Source organism: Serinus canaria, chromosome 11 (genome assembly GCF_022539315.1).
Source record: "Serinus canaria isolate serCan28SL12 chromosome 11, serCan2020, whole genome shotgun sequence".
NCBI classification, from domain to species: domain Eukaryota; kingdom Metazoa; phylum Chordata; class Aves; order Passeriformes; family Fringillidae; genus Serinus; species Serinus canaria.
In genome coordinates this window covers 16,881,722-16,898,805 of record NC_066325.1, presented here as the reverse complement: position 1 = coordinate 16,898,805, position 17,084 = coordinate 16,881,722, and the positions used below count along the sequence as shown (strand labels likewise).

Sequence of the window (17,084 nt, the reverse complement as noted above, 5' to 3'; positions counted from 1 at the left end):
ATTAAGGTACTTGTCATCCCATGGTGAAAGTTGCAGCACGGGGAAAGTTTAAATCTTCTAAACTGTTTTTGTTTTTTTTTTCAGATTTTTTTAAAACAACATTAGGCTTGATAAATGGAAGAAGCATTTAAGAATGTATAATTCATGCTTATTAGCTGAGATAAAATCCATGTAGCACATTCACATATATCTAGAGAGAGAGAGATATCTGCTTAAATGAGTCTCACAGAACTCAGCATTCCATCACAATTCCACTGATATTTTTGAAAAATACTCTTTACACATATAAATCTGTTATCAGAAGATTACAGATTAGTCTCCTTGGACTAGATAACAATGATGCTAATGGAGTGCCAAAGTGTGTTGGGTTTGGGTTTTTTTGGTTTTTCTTTCTTAAGGCTGGGATTTAACGTGTGAGATGATATTTTTGTTTGGATTTCTTCCTTAGCAGACACCTTTCAAACCAAGCCAACCCCCCCTGTAATGTGCTTATTGAGTAACTCCACCTTCTGCAGGGATCAGACACAGAGAGGTATCCAAGAAAGGATTGTCAGCAATAACACTTCTTCCTTTTGGGAAGAAGTTCCCTTCTAGCAGCTCTTTGCTGTATTTCCTGCATGTGTCTCCCAAAGCCACAGCCTTTCTCAGGGCTCCAATACTGCAGTGAAATGAAGCAGAAATGCCAGTGCAGGAGTTCTTGCCCTCCCTTCTAAGCACACACCCTCACTGGAAACCAGAGCTTTATCTTCCCCCTGTCTAGACTCGAGGTTAATTCACGTTATTTTCTCATTTTAGACTTTTAAAGAATGAGTTTTAATCAAGCCACTTATCTAATTCACAATTGTTCAGAACAATATTTTCCATTAATAAAATGATCGTAAGTGCAGCCTAATGCTCTGAGTGCCAACAAAAAGAAAAGACACAATAATTACCAGCACTGACAAGGAATTTGGAAAGCCATTAAATAAACCAATAATTTCTCTCCCCCAGTCCTCCAACTACAACTCTCCCATATTTTTATACCACTAGAAGCTACAGTAATTATGTTCCTCAAGTAAACCATCTAGTTTTCTGGTTAGTAGACAAAAATTAAAGGAACCCTTTCCCTTTTGTACTTCTAATGTATTCCCCATGTTTTTCCTCTAATTGAATTAAAAATGACATGATAAAGAAGGAAACATTTCCATTTGGGATACAGATGATTGAACTTTTCTGGCAGATGTCAAATTTAATAGACATCATAGGACTGAACAGAATCTTCTTTATGTTATTTACAAATTTGAGATATAATTTTAAAGTAATTACAGTCAGTACACAAAATCTGGGATTAAAAGCCACTGAATAAATGTGAAACTTCTGAGATCCTCTGAAGAGCTGCTTGATCAAAAAAACATTAATTTTGCAGGGATTCAGCTGAAGGCAGAAGCGACATTAAAAATAACTGAAGAGGGCTTTTTTTCCTGTTTCTCAGACACGAAATATAACTGGCAGACTGTGACTACCCACTAACATTATGCACAATTAATATTACATATATCAGCTTGATGCTAATAGTATCCAATAGAAAGGACCATACCATATGATAGTCCCACTAATGCATTCAGCTTTCCTGGCAATTAAACAACATGCAAGCACTAACAATTAACATCAAGGTCACCCCCAGATAAATTTTGATTTGGACACTCCTCACAGCAGATTTATGAGTGGATTCAAAGCTCATTAAAGTCGCTGGAATGACTCCTGTTGACTTAATGGGGATTGCATTTGGTGCACTGCTTGCTGTGTTTTCCTATGACAGATTAATTACACGGTTTTGTGAATAATCAGGCCTAAAATCAGCCCTGGAACTTAAAGCTCCAAGCCTTGCTCACACACTCGTGCAGCTTTCTCAGTGATGAGTTTGAGTGTTAATAGATGTGAGCCAAATTCAGAGCCAGATCTTCCCCAGCTTTGACTTTAAATCTTTAAACTAAATATTTCATATCCCCTCTCCTTACCTCTGCCTGAATTCCTGATTTGAGGGTCAGTTTGGAGGGTCAAGTCTGGCTTTAATGACCAAGCCAGCTTCAAAAGGGTGGTTGGGAGTGGAGGGAGAGAAAACCATGGTAGGGCAACACAACACAGCAGCACAGAGAAAATGAAGCCTTCTGCAAATAAAGTCAGAAAGGTGCTCAGGCTGCCCTGCACATCCACACGAGGGATGAGGCCTGGGGAGCTGCCAGGTTTGCCCTTGACCTGTTGCTGAAACAATTCTCCTCCACTGAAAACTAAAAGTGAGACAAACAAATAAAGTTTTTAGCACCAAATTACAGTTGTTATTGAAGCAGAGTGGATAGAACAGCCAACTGTATCAATTTTAAGTTTTAAGTCTTGCAGGAACATGACTTTGTTGAAAAATTGCCAAATATTGTTCCTTTTTTTGTCCCAACCTATACATTTTCAAGTTCATATATCTCTATTATGTTTCTCAGCACAAAACTGTAATGTTAGCACTGAACAGAGCATGTGTTAAAGGCTCTCCTCAATATTCCACACTGATGTATCAGTCATGTTTCCACAGACATAGCTGGAAATAAAACACACATGAGCAGTTCCATGAAGCTCTCAATTTGAAGGTTCAAGCTCTGATATAATCAATGACAGAACTAATTAGTCCATGACTGTTGACTGTGGTAGTTCCAAAATAAATCATGAAATGCCCATCTCCCAAACCAGAAATTTAATCTAAGTTTTTTTTTTTTATTTCTAGCAGGTCATTCTGCTGCAAAGGACTGGCAGGATTAATGCAAACACAGAATATTAGGGTAATAATCATCTTAGTCTACAGCATGAGTTGAGAGTCTGCAGCAAGGGCAGCAATAAGAACAGATTGAGTGTGAATATTCCTGTTGTAGATGCTGCCAGGCTGGAGTAAATCCCTGAGTAACCTGGGCTCTCCCACAAGGGGTTTAGTCACCAGCACATCTTTCAGCAGTCATGAGTGCTTTATCAAGCAGAAGCAGCTGAATTTTTATTTCATCTTCAGGGAAAAGGAAAAAGTCACAGGTATGAGAATATCCTCTCTGTGCAAAGGAACTGCAATGCATAGTATTTGTCAGCCAATCAGGAATTTTGTATTTATTGGATTTTTTTTGTGCCTGAGTTCAACAATATCCAAATCAAAATGATCTGGCTCTGGAGAGCACTTGAGGCCCCTGTTCCAGAGAGGTGACGTGCTGCCTTCATCACCACCCTGCTGGGCTGGAAGGGAGCCCTCTGCATTTTGATACAGCCCTTTAAGTTTCATCAGTAATGCAAACATGAGCTGATTTCTTGCTAGTATTCTTTCTGGGTTGGCCAAAAATGCACCCTAATAGCAGTGCAGGTATGAAGCCTCCATCATCTCCCAGTTCTTCATGGGATCACACCCTTGAAATTCCTGGACAAAAAATTTCTGTGCCAATATCTGACAATGAAAGTTTGGTTTGGTCTTCCAGATTTTAAAAAAACCTGTACTATCACCTTTCCCCTGGTGATTAGAGGATAACATTTTCTACAGTGCAACAGTGTTTAATACTGTAATAAAAGCCCAGCAAACATTTAGCATCAGATGGGTTCTAGAAGAATTAAAGAAAGATAATTTGGATTTTTATGGGTTTTAATGACTCATAGATTATCATCAATAGGTCTGCAAGCTGTAAATCTTCATCTGGTGGATATATTTGGCACACTTGTTCTAGTAGCTCTGAAAAGACTTTGTGCATCGGGAGAGTATGAAAATGCTGAAGTCTCTGATGCTCCTTATTAGCAGAGTCCTTAAAGCTCCATAAAACCTGATCATTTATACATTTCTATTCATAGGAGAGATGTCTAATCTGAAATCCACACACACAAATGAGACTCCAAGATTCCATTTACAAATCCACAGGTCACGTCACACCTTTGACCCTTTTTGAGACAAACCAAACCAAACCAGCCCATCCAAACTGCCTTGACACTACCTGGCCACATCAAATATTCAGTGGATCTGCAGGGCCCTTGGTACCATTAGAGAGATTTTAGATTTGCACTTTCTTCCTGTGCAATCACAACCCCAGGTGCCCTCTCAGTGAGAAACTGTATAAACCAAGGAGCTAAACTATTTTTTTTTCAGACAGATCAACTGCTTAATGCAAAGGTTATTCAGTTTGATTTGGTGGTGAAATAAGTGAGGGGAAGGATGATTAATAACTGCAAGATGACTGCAAGCATTAGCAGAGTTGTTTATTATGAAGACACCAAATTGCTCGAAGCTTTAACTCTGACATTCTTCAAGTTGCCAAGTTATTCTAGGTACTTAAAAAAGAAAACTAGCTGCAAAGTGAGATGCAAATAAATAAACATAAAAGCATCAAAATTGTGATGATCAACAAATAAGGAATTTTAGGTCCAAAAGAAGCCATCTGTTCTTGCAATGGCAGAATCAATTCTTGGGGAGGACAAATGTAGATTTTTATCCTGAATGCCCCATTAAATGTTTAAGATGTGTGCTGAGATAGGTGTTGCTGAAATAACCATAATAAATGTTCCTTCAGGATTATGGAAATCAGCATGGAAACATTGGGACAATCATTAGAGATTCTTATTGATGTGTCCAGTGAAGAGAAGTTGCTAAACTCTTACTCAGGGAATCATCTTTTCATGTCAATAATTTCTTTTGTCATGGCTCTCTCAAATCCATGCTGGTCTGGAAGCTGAGGGAGAAGCAGAGAGTGGGAAAACACCAGCAATATTTTGTGTCTCTGACACAAAAAAAAGAACCTTGAGCTTGGTTTTGGGCACAACTCAGTTTGAGTTCCTCTTGGGACTGACTCTGTTCCTTAGTAAATCTGAGAGCTCTCGGGTGGATCTGGGGTAGTTGTGGTGCACCAGCTGCATCATTCCTGGTGCTGGATGAAAGAACAGCCATGGACAAAATGGACACTTTTTCTTCTCCACCCTCAGTTGCACACATTCTCCTCATTTCTGTAACATCTCTTTTTCGTGATGGATTTGAGGACATTAAGGCTGTCATGGCAATTCTGATATCAAAATTGCCAGCTCCTTTTCCCTAATCCCTCATTTAAGAAGACTTTGTTCCTACCCTGATGTGAAAAACTATTATGAAATAAGTATCAAAAATAAAGATATCTATGCAAATGCCTCTTTTCAGAGATGTTTGTATTAAGACAGGCAGACACACATCCTGTTCCCATGTAATTAATAGTTGCACTTGGAGGATCTTACAGGATGAAAGCCACTTTATAAATGAAAGATATTACATATCCTAAGAGAAATCTACTTATCCTTTATGATCTCACCTAATGTTCTACTAAATCATGCTTAGCCTCTTGCTTTCTCTCTTATATCCTCATTTACTACATGAATTTTATATTTTAACCTTTCACAAAGGGTTTCTTTAAATGTTCCCCACACCTCTGGCACGGGTTTCCACAGAACTCCATCAATCTCTGAAGATTAAGGCATAGGGTTGGCACAGTTTGGTCTGTTCCAGAATACTTCCAGGCCAAACTCAGAATGAAAATACTAGAAAAAATAATTATATTCTGATGCATGATGGTTTGTCACTCATCCACAACATTTAGTGGATTCTTTCTATTTATGGATAAAGAAAGGACATTTAATGTAGATCATAAAGAGCAGCAAATTAAATTCAAAACATCTTCATATAATTAATCCACCATTCAAACTCTCATAAAATGCTTTAGTCACAAGAAGTAAATAGGTATTTTCTTGGCACTACATGCCAGAATCAATTTCAGTTCAAATACAAGACTTTAGCAATCCTTGAGCAAGTGCTCTCCTTGAGGTTTGTAGAAGCTTTGCCACGAGGTTTATGGATGGAGGATAAGACCTCTTTGTGTTTTAACAGAAAACAGAGTAAAACTGGTGCATTCTAGAACGGCATCTGGTCCTGAGTTTCCACAAAAAGCTGAAGTTTCCAGCAGAAGCACATCAAGCCATAGTGAAATGGAACTTGTTGCAGCAGGGAGAACCAACTGAGCAGCCTAAATGTAGCTCAGGGCTGAAAGGAAATCTGTTTGTAACTGGTTTTTAATAAAATGCATTCATTGCAAAGAATTTTGTCTGTCATTTCACATTAGTCTCTAAATAATTTGAAATCGTTAACAAGCTCTGTGTTTGTCTCAAAAATAATCTAATTTCACCTTTAAATCACTGCTAAACACATTCAGTTCTGAGCCCTTCCTGCTACTGAAGAGCACAAAGTCCCTTTTCCTGGACAACTACACCCTGGCTCACAGGGAGTCAGAATGTAGATTGCTCACAGACAGAGGCACTGAGCAGGCAGGGAAGTTAACACCTTCTTGTTTCACAGGCAATTATTCATGTTTCCAGTCTATAAGACCATTTTTCTCTCCTTAAATAACCAAGTGCTTCTCATTTACATGCTGAAGTTGCACACCGAGGGAAAGAGGAGGAAAGCGAGCCCACACATTTGATCTAGGCACTTACACACACAGTGAATAAACTTATGAGTCACACTTTGTCCAAAAAAGGAACATTAAATTAATGAAAACCACCAGTGGCTCCTGTTCTTTATAGCATTTACTCTGGTATTCAACACAATATGTAATTGTTGCTATGGCAACTGCCACATCTCTTGGCACCATAATAATTCTCAGATAAATGGATCTTTGTCAGAGCAAACTCCAAAGCCAGTCTATATGAAACCTGCCTTTCCTTGCTGCTGGGGAAGGGGAAATTCAGGGCAGGCCTGAGAAAGCACCAGCCTGGCACTGGAGGAGAGGGGAGGCTGCAGAAATATGGGTGTCCATCAAATCAGAGCTGCTCCTGGGGGGGACTGCAGGGACACCCAAAAACTTCCCAGCAAAGGGGCAGGGGGGCCACAGCACTGCCAGGCACAGCTCCTGCTCCCAGGGCTTCAGCTGAAACCCACTGGAACCTGATCATTCCAGCAGGTTCTGGATCAGGCTGAGGCACAAAAAAGGAAAAATAGGTAACTGGAGTTTCTATGGAAAAGAGAGGTTGAGGAGATTTCTGGTATAAAAGGAGCTCTTTGTTGTTTCTGCAACGGCAAGTGGTCTGCACAGAGGATTTTTATAAAAATATCATTTAAAAGGCAGCTAAATGACACTAGAGAGTGACCCATTGATGAGAATAAGCTCTTGCTTTCATTGACATTAATTGAGATGTATTTGGTGATGTATTTCAAGCATTGCAGACTTGAAAAGAAAAAAAAATCTATTCAGTGGTGATTATAGCACAGAAAAGTCATTTACGAAAATGCCACCAATACATAGGTATTAAATTCTAAGATCACTTTTACCTCAGCTTTTGCTGCATGAATTCCAAGTCAATATGTGTTTGCAGTGTGATAACAAAAGTAACAGGAGTGATAATAACTTAATAACTTAATGGTCAGGAGAATGTTAATATGTTAAACTTTCTGTCAAACTGAACACAACAGTGAGAAAATGACTTTTTTTGTAGTTTGATCTTTAAGAAAATCCTTCTTTATATGCCTGGAGTACACTTTCATATCTGATGGCAAGGGATCTCCTCAGCTTTACTGGAAATGGTATTCTACACACAGTTTTGATCAGTATAATAACTCAAATGTATCATAGGCATTGATGCACCCCCTGTGACTTATTCTATTTCGTGCCTTAAAATTAAATGCAAAACATGGTATTTTATTTATGCAGTGCATCCCTTTCTGCTGCAACTGCTATATGCAAAATCTAATAACATGGAACTCCTGGAGCCTGTTTGTCAATATCTCATATGAGAGTCCATCTCCATCCCTCTCACAGTCATTTTCAGCCTATTTGGAATTCTGTTCTAAACAGAGAAATGCTAATATACGTTAATGGGAACGATTGCCTGCTATATCAGAGAGGCTGATTCTTGATCTTATTTTCCAAATAACTTATTGAATTGCCAGATGACTAAACTCAACTATTCACACTTCCTTGCCTGAATATTTTCTGCTGTGAGAGAATCCTGATTCATAATAAGATTATTGATCCGTTATCATCTTTCTAAGGCAGAAAGCCATACATGTAGGATTTAAGGCTCTAGGCACTTTTTATCTCATATCCATAATATTTGCAATCTCTATCCTGTGGGGATAAGCAGAGAGCAAGACACAAACAAGAAATGCTAGGGTTTAAATCCAAGGAGCTTAGTTTCATTATTTCTGTTTGATACTTTAGGAAACATGCACAGGCAGAAAACAGCTTGCACAAAAGGCAGAAGCTTGGTGGGAATGAGAATTTGGGTCTGCAGGGAAGTTTCCAGCCAGGCTGCTGAGGCTCTGTCACTGCTGTAACAAACACAGCTGAGTGCTGGCATTGGGAAAAGCAATGATTTGACAAAGGGAAAAAAAGCAGCAGCTTCTGCCCAGCCCCTGGCTGGTACAAAGTGCACTGGACAAAGTAACAGCACCGGGGCAACTTCATTTCCTTCAGTCTGAGCTGCTGCTGGAGATGGCTTTAAACTTTGTCTATAACATGCTGTCTCTGGATGTGCTCCTCACCCTTATCTCTTCTTTTCTTTCTCCTGTTCCTTTTCTATCCAGTGCCTGAAATGTGTCCTGAGGGTTTGACAGTTTCTATTTAATCATTTCATCCTTCTGTATGGAAGACTGCTGAGCACCATGCCGTGAAGTTACTACCAGCCTGGAATTTCTGAATATCTGCCTGCCCTCTTATCTGCTCTGGTGCCAGACTCTTGATATCTCACTCCCCTCCACCCCTCACCCTGTGTCTGTAATGGTGTAGCAAATAAAAGTTCTAAATAACTCCCTTTGCTGTGGGGAAGGAAAAAAAAAATACAGGCTGCCAGCACAGAGAGGCAGAGACAGATTGTGTCCCAAGGTTTCCTTTTAGCTCTCGGTATGCTGAGGGTATGTTCATTAAAACCAGCACTAGATTTCAGAGGGGCACCAGGACCAGCAGACACCATTTTATTTAGCCTTGGAGGACGAAGTTCAAGTCTCAGCTTGCCACCTTTTGCAACTCACCATTTATTATGAGGCTCTAAAAAAGCCTGGCTACGCTTTCTGCCTTCCACAAAACCTGACTCTTTCAACAAATACATAAATCCTCGAATGTCTGGACACATGTTCAGGTAAGACGAAATTTCCAACTTTCAGTTGTCCTACTTTCTCCATAAAACAAAGCAGGGATCAAGCACTGGACAAGACACAAGTTAAAAAAAGAAGAGAATGCTGCCAGTCATTGGCTTGGCCATTTTCTCTCCAGCTAGGGTTTATGAGTGATTTACTTTTCCATTAGGGATTTGAGGCTTAGCAATTCTCTGAATTATTCAGAATGAATCCAAAGTTCATTTGGGGAATTCTGAGTGAATCAAAACATTTCCAGGTCTCTTTTTTCTTAATATCCCCAAGCACTCCAGTCCTGACTGTGTGAGAGGGCATCAAGCAAACGCTGTCAGAGCAGGGCACAGGCAGAGAAGGCACATCCCAACACTGCTCCATGGGGAATGAGGTAGATGAGTAATTGGATGCTTGACTCTCACAATTAAAAAGTAAATATCATGTATATATGTTAAGAGAAGTTTTATAGATTTATAGTTGTGTTTTACCCCCCTTGTGTTGTTATCAGGGCGTGCCCTGGGTTTGGGACATTTGGGAGGGTGGGATTGTTACTATGGCAGCACCTGACCTCCAGAAAAGATTTAAGGAAGTCATTTCCACCACTGGGCAGAGAAGAAGGAGTCAATAGTCAGAACTTTGGGAGGGGCTGAAGGGTTAAAAGGTGAAATCTCCATTGTATGGGTGAGCACATGGTGGGCAAAATCCTCTGCTCCCAGGGTCGTAATTTTTTCTCTTTTCAGTCTTCTGTTGTGTTTTTGATGAGGTTTTAATAAACCTTTCTAAATTTTTGGAAGTGAGTAGCATTCCTCACAGGAATGTTCCATTGCCCACCAGCACTGCTCCATGGGGAATGCAGTGGAATTCCTCCTTTTCACTGAGCACTGACTGCATCAGGCTCCAAGGGCGTACAGGCACATAAGTACTAAAGAGTCAACTGTTCCACCTGCCACAGGCTCTTCTGTGCACTCACATTCAAAAGCTTCTCAGAAATGAAGGAAGATTTTTGGGACTATTCCTCTCTGTCAAGACAGAGACCAGTGCATCTATCCAAAATCACTGGAGGGAGGAGGCACATCCAGCAGGCTGCAGAAAGCAAATCCAGCTGGAGGCTGATCTGGAATCTGGTGTGGAATCTGCTGGACAGATTTCTGCATGTATTTCATCTGTAGCAGAGGTTGGGGGGGTTTAGGGTATGTCAGACATGCAGACACCAGGGAAAGCAGCAATGCAGTATCTGCTCCTGCAGGAGATTGTGTGACCATGGCCAAGCTGGCTCAGGATTGAGGAGCCACCTCTGCCCATATTATAGCCATGGCCACCCCTGGATGGAAATCTGCAGGCTCTGCAGGTCTATTATGCAGAGGAGGAAAACAGGCCCTTCAGATGCAAATAACAGTGAAATACTAAGTGATACTCCAACAGCCCCTGATTATGCTCTGGCCATGAAGTTAATTTAGTAAACCACATAGGATGATCGGTGAGGCCAGCTGGAATCATCCCCCATCTTTAACAGGCAAGGACTGCACCCCTTCACCAGCAGAATACCAAAAGCTTTTCTGCACACTCCAGATTGCACCTCTAAACAATTTCCATATTCATCCAAAGTGTGGTTGGTAGCAATCAGAAAGTTTTAGGAGATACTCCCTGTTCCTAGGCTCGGACTGCCAGTCAGCACATCAGAAATCATTGTTGAGAGCCATTCCCAAACACGTTGGGAATCTGCAATTAGCAACATTAACAATGGGATTTCACAGATGTAGGTTACATGCTTTCAGAAGAGAAATGGCAGTTGCTGGCAGTGGGGAAATACTTAAGAACTACTTATCCCCTAATTAGACAAGGTACTGTTCTCTAAGTACTGAATGCTAAGCACTGCTCCAGCATGTGCTCATCTTAACCCCACAGAATTATGCTGAATTACTGAAGTTCCATCTGAGCATTTCTTAGCCAAGGCTCCTTGCATAAACAGATGGAGCAGTTCTGCTGTTTCCGTGCTGACACATTTAGACTGCAAAAGTACAGGATTAAGTTCAAATTTATCATAAAATCACTTTAGATAGGACCCTGCAGTCTTTGTATCCTTCTCAAGTGTGACAAACAGAAAGACAACATTGTCTGGGTGGTGTTTAAAATAGGCAAATAGATGAAAAGGTTGGGAAGAAATTCTGGTTTAACAGCTACAGAGGACTGGGTGAGGCCAGGGCAGGACAGCAGCCCCAGAGATTTTTATATTCCCTTGAAGGGGGGGTGATTCTCACTAGATGGATTTCCCAGGACACATCAAGGCATGTGTAACTCACAATGGCATTGCAGACACTGAATCCCACCTGAAATGGGTGATCAGCTGGTTATGGGCTGAATATCAAAATCCAGAAAGAGGTGATGAATGCAGGGTGAGATGATGCTGTGATATTGTCACCTGTGAGGAAAGGTTGGCAAGAGGCAGAATATGCCCGATTTAGACTGGTTTTCTCTCTCTGAAACAACACAAAGTGGTTGGAACAGAATCCAGGAGTGGGGCCAAAGCAGCCCTGGCTTTCAAATGTAGTCTGGAGAGAGATTTCAACACTAGGCAACAATTAGTATTGCTGGAATATTCTGAGGGGAGACCCTCCAGAACCCAAACAGGACGTAAAGACAAAAGGTCTCTGGCAGAGCTTGTCATAATCTGGCCAAATACACATCCTGGATCTCCTGCTCATGAGACAAGATTTCTCCTAGATTGTAACTTCCATAGAACATCTGACAAGATTTCTCCTAGATTGTAACTTCCATAGAACATCTGACAAGATTTCCCCTAGATTGTAACTTCCATGGAATATCTGACAAGATTTCCCCTAGATTGTCACTTCCATAGAACATATGACAAGATTTCCCCTAGATTGTCACTTCCATGGAATATCTCTCCTCACAGATATGGAAGGACTGCTCCTCTAAGAAAACCAGAATAAATCTTCAGAATGATTCTCAGAGAGTCAGATCTTCACACATAAACCAACCCCTTGAGGTTTAGCTCCAGACCTCCTGTCAGAGACGTCTCTAACTCCCCAGTGGTTTTAGTAACTTCTAACCAGAGAATGATCATCCCCATTTTGAAACTGCGCCTAAGGTTTCAAAATAAAACCATTTGAAGATTCTTGTGAAGGCACCAGAAGGAGCAAGTCTTGCTAGTCTGAGGCACAGGACAGCCAAGTGCCCAGCTTGCTCCTCAAGTGTAGCTTTCCTACTCTGAATTTGGCAGTCTGTGCTCCTAAACTCACAGCTCCTCCACGTAAGAGACTCCCTCGAGTATGACTGTGTTAAAATTGAATTTTGTGAAGAAATTGCATATTTAAATAAAATTAAATTCCATTTCAGTGTTCTGATCAGCTTTCTGCAGTTACACATTCTGGTTCTTTCTCTCCTGCTGGCAATCCATGTTCACATGGTGTGCTGCTTAAAGTGCAGAGCAAAACCTTTCCTTTTTGGACTTTCAGAAGCTTGTTCAACCTTTCTCCTCAAGATAATTTGTTTTTATAATGGAAGACTTGAGTTACACTAATATATTGTTGGGAATAAAAGGAGAATGCTGGCAATTGAATGGCTAAATACCAAATCAAGACAGCAGATCAGTCATTTTTATCAAAGTTTCTTTATACTTCTGTGAAATTATAGGTCTGGAAAGGCAACAGGCTTAATTGCCTAGTGAGCCACTGCCTTGCCTGCCCCTCTCCTAAATGCCAGGACACAGAAGTGAAGGCTATCCCACATCTCATTTTGTTACTTGCAGGAGTGTGAAGTAAATAATTCAATTTAGAATAATTCAATTTATAATAATTCAATTCAATTTCTGAAGTGCTTTATCCCCCTAAGGATGAGGTTTGTTTTACACTAAAATTCAGGAGGGGGAAAGAAAGGACAAACTATTCAATGGACAGAGCAGAACAAAAATCACCAGGATATAGAGACAGAGTGTAAATGTGTGTCACTGTTTGTGTGCAGATGTTTAAGCAGTTTACAACCCCACAATGTCAGATAAGCAGACCAATATGAAAATTTAAATTACACAAAATTCATTCCCACGCACTTAGACTTGGAGCAAAACGTGAAGGTTCTGTAAACTCTAAATTACACATTTAAACTATGATTTTCCATTTTTAGTTGTGGCCAAACTGTGATTACCTGGCATAACATGCATTGGAAGAAGCAGTCAATTTTCAGACTTGGGCTCTTTCATTTGAATAAAGTCTTTATGAATGTTTAGTATCCACACCTGAAGATGCAATACATCTTCCACAACCCAGGAAATCTGCATCACAAATTAAACCAAGAGCTAAAATGTTACAGCATTATCTGCATTGAAGACTGATTTTGATCTCTGCTAACAGATTAAAATTGCCTACAATCCTAGGTGACGCATGTAAATATTTAGCAGCAGCAGCTCCTTGGCCCTTTTTTTATATATATATTTTTTTTTTAATCCTTGGTATTTCTCTTACCTTTAGTGCACCACGTTTTTCATTTGCCTCAAGAATAAAGATTTCTGCCATATCCTCGGCGTGCTCCGACCGCGCGTGGACAAACAAGGCTCTGCCAACTTCTGATACATTCTTGAGTGCAACCAAGTTCCCATCGAGTTCCACTCTAAAGTCTGGGTTAGAAACTTCAAAGTTCAACTTGTTGTTCCCCTGGCAGTCATCAAATTTCACTGGGGGCGAAAGGAAAAAAGGAAAAAACACATTGTAAGTACCCACTTTGGAACAGAAGCTTCAGATATCTTTATGTTATTAGCTTGTCTACAGATTTGGAAAGAAATGTCCCTCAAAGGAAAACAACTTTCAAAGAAATTCTATATCTTTTTGATTCTTCTTCATAAAGAAATGTATGAAAATGTACTTTCAGAAAGATGAAGAGGCTTTGACCGGTCTAACGGGGTAGCAGATAAATAAAACACTTTGGACATGAACCTTCTGGGATTACTCCAGTCAAAAGCACACCCAGTTCCACAAATGAGCTGGGGCAATGGAGACCTCGCTGTGCTCCTCATCACAGCCAGGATCTCCAAAGGCTCCTCTGGGGCTTTCAGATATCTAGTGCAGCTTTAGGCTCAGCACTGGTTGTTTACAGAATATTCAGCCCCAGGCAACTGCAAAAGTTTTATAAAACTGAGAAACTGAACTCTAACATTTCTTACTGCCAGGATTGACACACACTCCATGAGCTGCTCTGTATCTAAGGATTGTGAGAACTCTGAATTTAACATTAGCTGTCAATAATCCTGTTTCCCTTTACATGGAGAGTTTGAAATGTTTAGGAAAGCTGACATAAAGAGGAAATTTCCCTATAGAACAAAGAAGTGAGACTTTGTCTCAAATTTCTTCTCTGAGTAATTTTGCACAAAATACTGGATAAAATATTAGTGATTTATCTACCAGCTATATCAGTAAGAGATCTTCATCACAAACTTGCCATTGCTAAATGAACATTTCAGGTTTTGACATCTTTGAACAATATATTTGCATGTGAAAGGTTTTTCTGCAGACAACCTGTTTTGTATTCCCTACCTTCTCCTAGAGTTACTGCTGCTGCAGACTTTTCATTTACCTGTGTGCTCTCACTATTATTAGTTTACATTTCACTTCCCCAAGATCTTCAAAAACTGCATTGCAATTTCAGAAAAAACTACAAACAGTGATACCAGCTACATAAAATCAACAACAATGGAGTTTAACTACAAAATAAAACGCTTGGCATAATTGTTTAAATTCACTGTATACACTTCTTGGACTGAGGCATTTTTTTAAAGGAAGAGAAACAATCCCAGAGTCTCTTGTGGCCAATCCCTAAACCCTTCCTGGCTGTGGAATTTCTATAACTGGTCCTAAAGCACAGGAATAGTCTCATGGTGGGTGGCCACTCAACACTCCTGGCAAGGAACACAGAAATCCTCTTCATCAAATTCTGCATTTCTCTGCATTTCTGTAGGCAGAACTACATGAAGACAGGGCTGCCAGAGGACCTCGTGGGGATCCTTCCTTTTTGGGCATTCAATCCCAAAGCAGAACACCACAGGGAAAAAGAGCCGTGGCTGGTTCCAGAATTTACAGCTTCATTTTACAATGAGTATTGGTGAGATGGGTTAGATTAACAATTAAACAATGTCAAAATCTCAAGCATTCAAACAGAATAAGGCACAAGAAGAGATGTGAGGCACTATTTACCAAAGCAAGAGTGGAGGGTTGGCCTTGGGCTGCTCCCAGCCTCCCACCCAGCCACCCTCTCACTCCCCCACCTCAGCAGAACTGGGGAGAAAGATGGAAAAGATAAAGACAGGGAGGTCACTCACTAATTACCATCACTGGCCAAACAGAAATGACTTGGGGAAAATGAATTTAATTGCCAATTAGAACAGGCGTGGATGCTGAGAACAAGGCAGAATTAAAGCCACCCATGAAGCCGTGACCCTGTGAATTCAGAGCAGACAATTCCCTTCCCCAGCAGAGCCCAGGCTCTCTGACAGACACCACGGGCTCTGGCAGAAAACCTCCCCCAGCAGCTGAAGGATCTGCTGCTGCACAAGGCTTCAGCTCAATTACATGTTTTTAACTAAAAACTGCTCCCATTTCCTCCACTTTTCTTTAGGGCAAGAGAACTATCCTTGGGTTCACAGCGGGACAGAAAACCAGAATTTCATCAGCTCATTTGGTTTTGCATTGAATTTTGCTGAAAGCAAGAGGGATTATAAATAAAAAAAGAAACAAAACCTCTTTCCCCTCAGACACTGCAGTCTCTCCAGACAAACCTATCTCAGGCTGTCAGGGGGCACATCCTGCCTGCAAAGTCTTGTACTGAAGGAGAACCAGGAGGGAGAACCACTGAGCTCTGGAGCAGCAGCAGCTTAGAGCAATTTCAGAGTGCTCAGAGCGTGCTGGTGCCCACACCCCAGGCTGGAACTGCTTCCAGGAAGGGTCTTGTGCCCACAGCAGGGTTTTGAGGGATGCTCCCTGAGCAAGGCCTCCCTGGTGAAACCGCCCTTTGCAGTTGATGCTGGGTTTATGGCAGGTGTTTTAATAGACTCGCTTCAATTTCCTAAAGTTACCAACCAAAAAAATGCAATATTCTCCTGTCACTACAAATGTGGGAAGTTGAAATTCTCTGTACAAGCCACTGTATAGATACTGCTTAGACTGCAGCCTTTGTGAAATACAAGTCTCTTATTTTTTAATCCCCTAAAAAAACACAAACCCCAAATAAATAATTTTTTAAAAACCAATGAAACATGGTTTAGGAACTTGTATTGCTGGCATTCCTTCCCATTGTAAAGGGTTTGGAACTGCATGACCCTGCATGGCTTCCAACCCAAGCCAGTCTGTGATTCTTTGAATAAATATGTGCTTTTCATAATCAAAACCTGCTGCTGATTAACTATTAATAGCTTACAAATGGAAAAAATTAGCATTGGTCCTGGGAAATTCTATCGGGAATAAAAAGTTTAAAAAAATTAAAAGTCAAAGACAACTACAATAAAATAATCCCTTAAAATCCAATGTTATGGTTCAGAGCTGAAGCATCACCCAGCCAAACACTCCAGGTGCCTTTCAAGAGAAGGACAAAGTTGGGTTGTGTTCCTGAAGCAGGAGGAGCTGCCTGGGGGTGCTCTGCTCCCCCCTCTCTGCTCAGTGCTCACAGCCCCTGGGATCCCTGCATCGCTCTGGGGAGCTCAAAGGCCACCTGCAGGTTTGGCACATGGAGTCAGGAGAAGCACTTGAATCTATTCTATATTCCCTTGGAAGTAAGAATTTGACACTTTTAAACCTTTTATACTTTGCTGTCTATTCATCTTGCTTTATGAAACCCTGCAACTTTTTCCAAAAAGGGCTGAGGCAGAGTTGTTTGAAAGTGGGAAACTGTTTTTTTTTTCCCACATCTCATCCAAAAGCACTGATGCTTTCAATTCCCAGTCCTACCACAGAAATGAGAGTAT

The 17,084-nt window shown here is 40.7% G+C and overlaps 2 protein-coding genes across 4 annotated transcripts in view; one reads left to right on the top strand and one right to left on the bottom strand.

Annotated features, from left to right (window-relative positions):
- SDR42E1 (short chain dehydrogenase/reductase family 42E, member 1) overlaps positions 1-17,084 on the top strand; it is a 1,031,186-nt gene that overhangs the window by 610,367 nt on the left and 403,735 nt on the right. The gene's annotated exons all lie outside the window — the stretch shown is intronic.
- CDH13 (cadherin 13) overlaps positions 1-17,084 on the bottom strand; it is a 438,545-nt gene that overhangs the window by 271,968 nt on the left and 149,493 nt on the right. For both annotated transcript variants that reach the window (XM_009090753.4, XM_018914682.3), the window contains exon 3: positions 13,600-13,808. In XM_009090753.4, the coding sequence (XP_009089001.1) occupies positions 13,600-13,808 (209 nt within the window). The remainder of the gene's footprint in view (positions 1-13,599; positions 13,809-17,084) is intronic.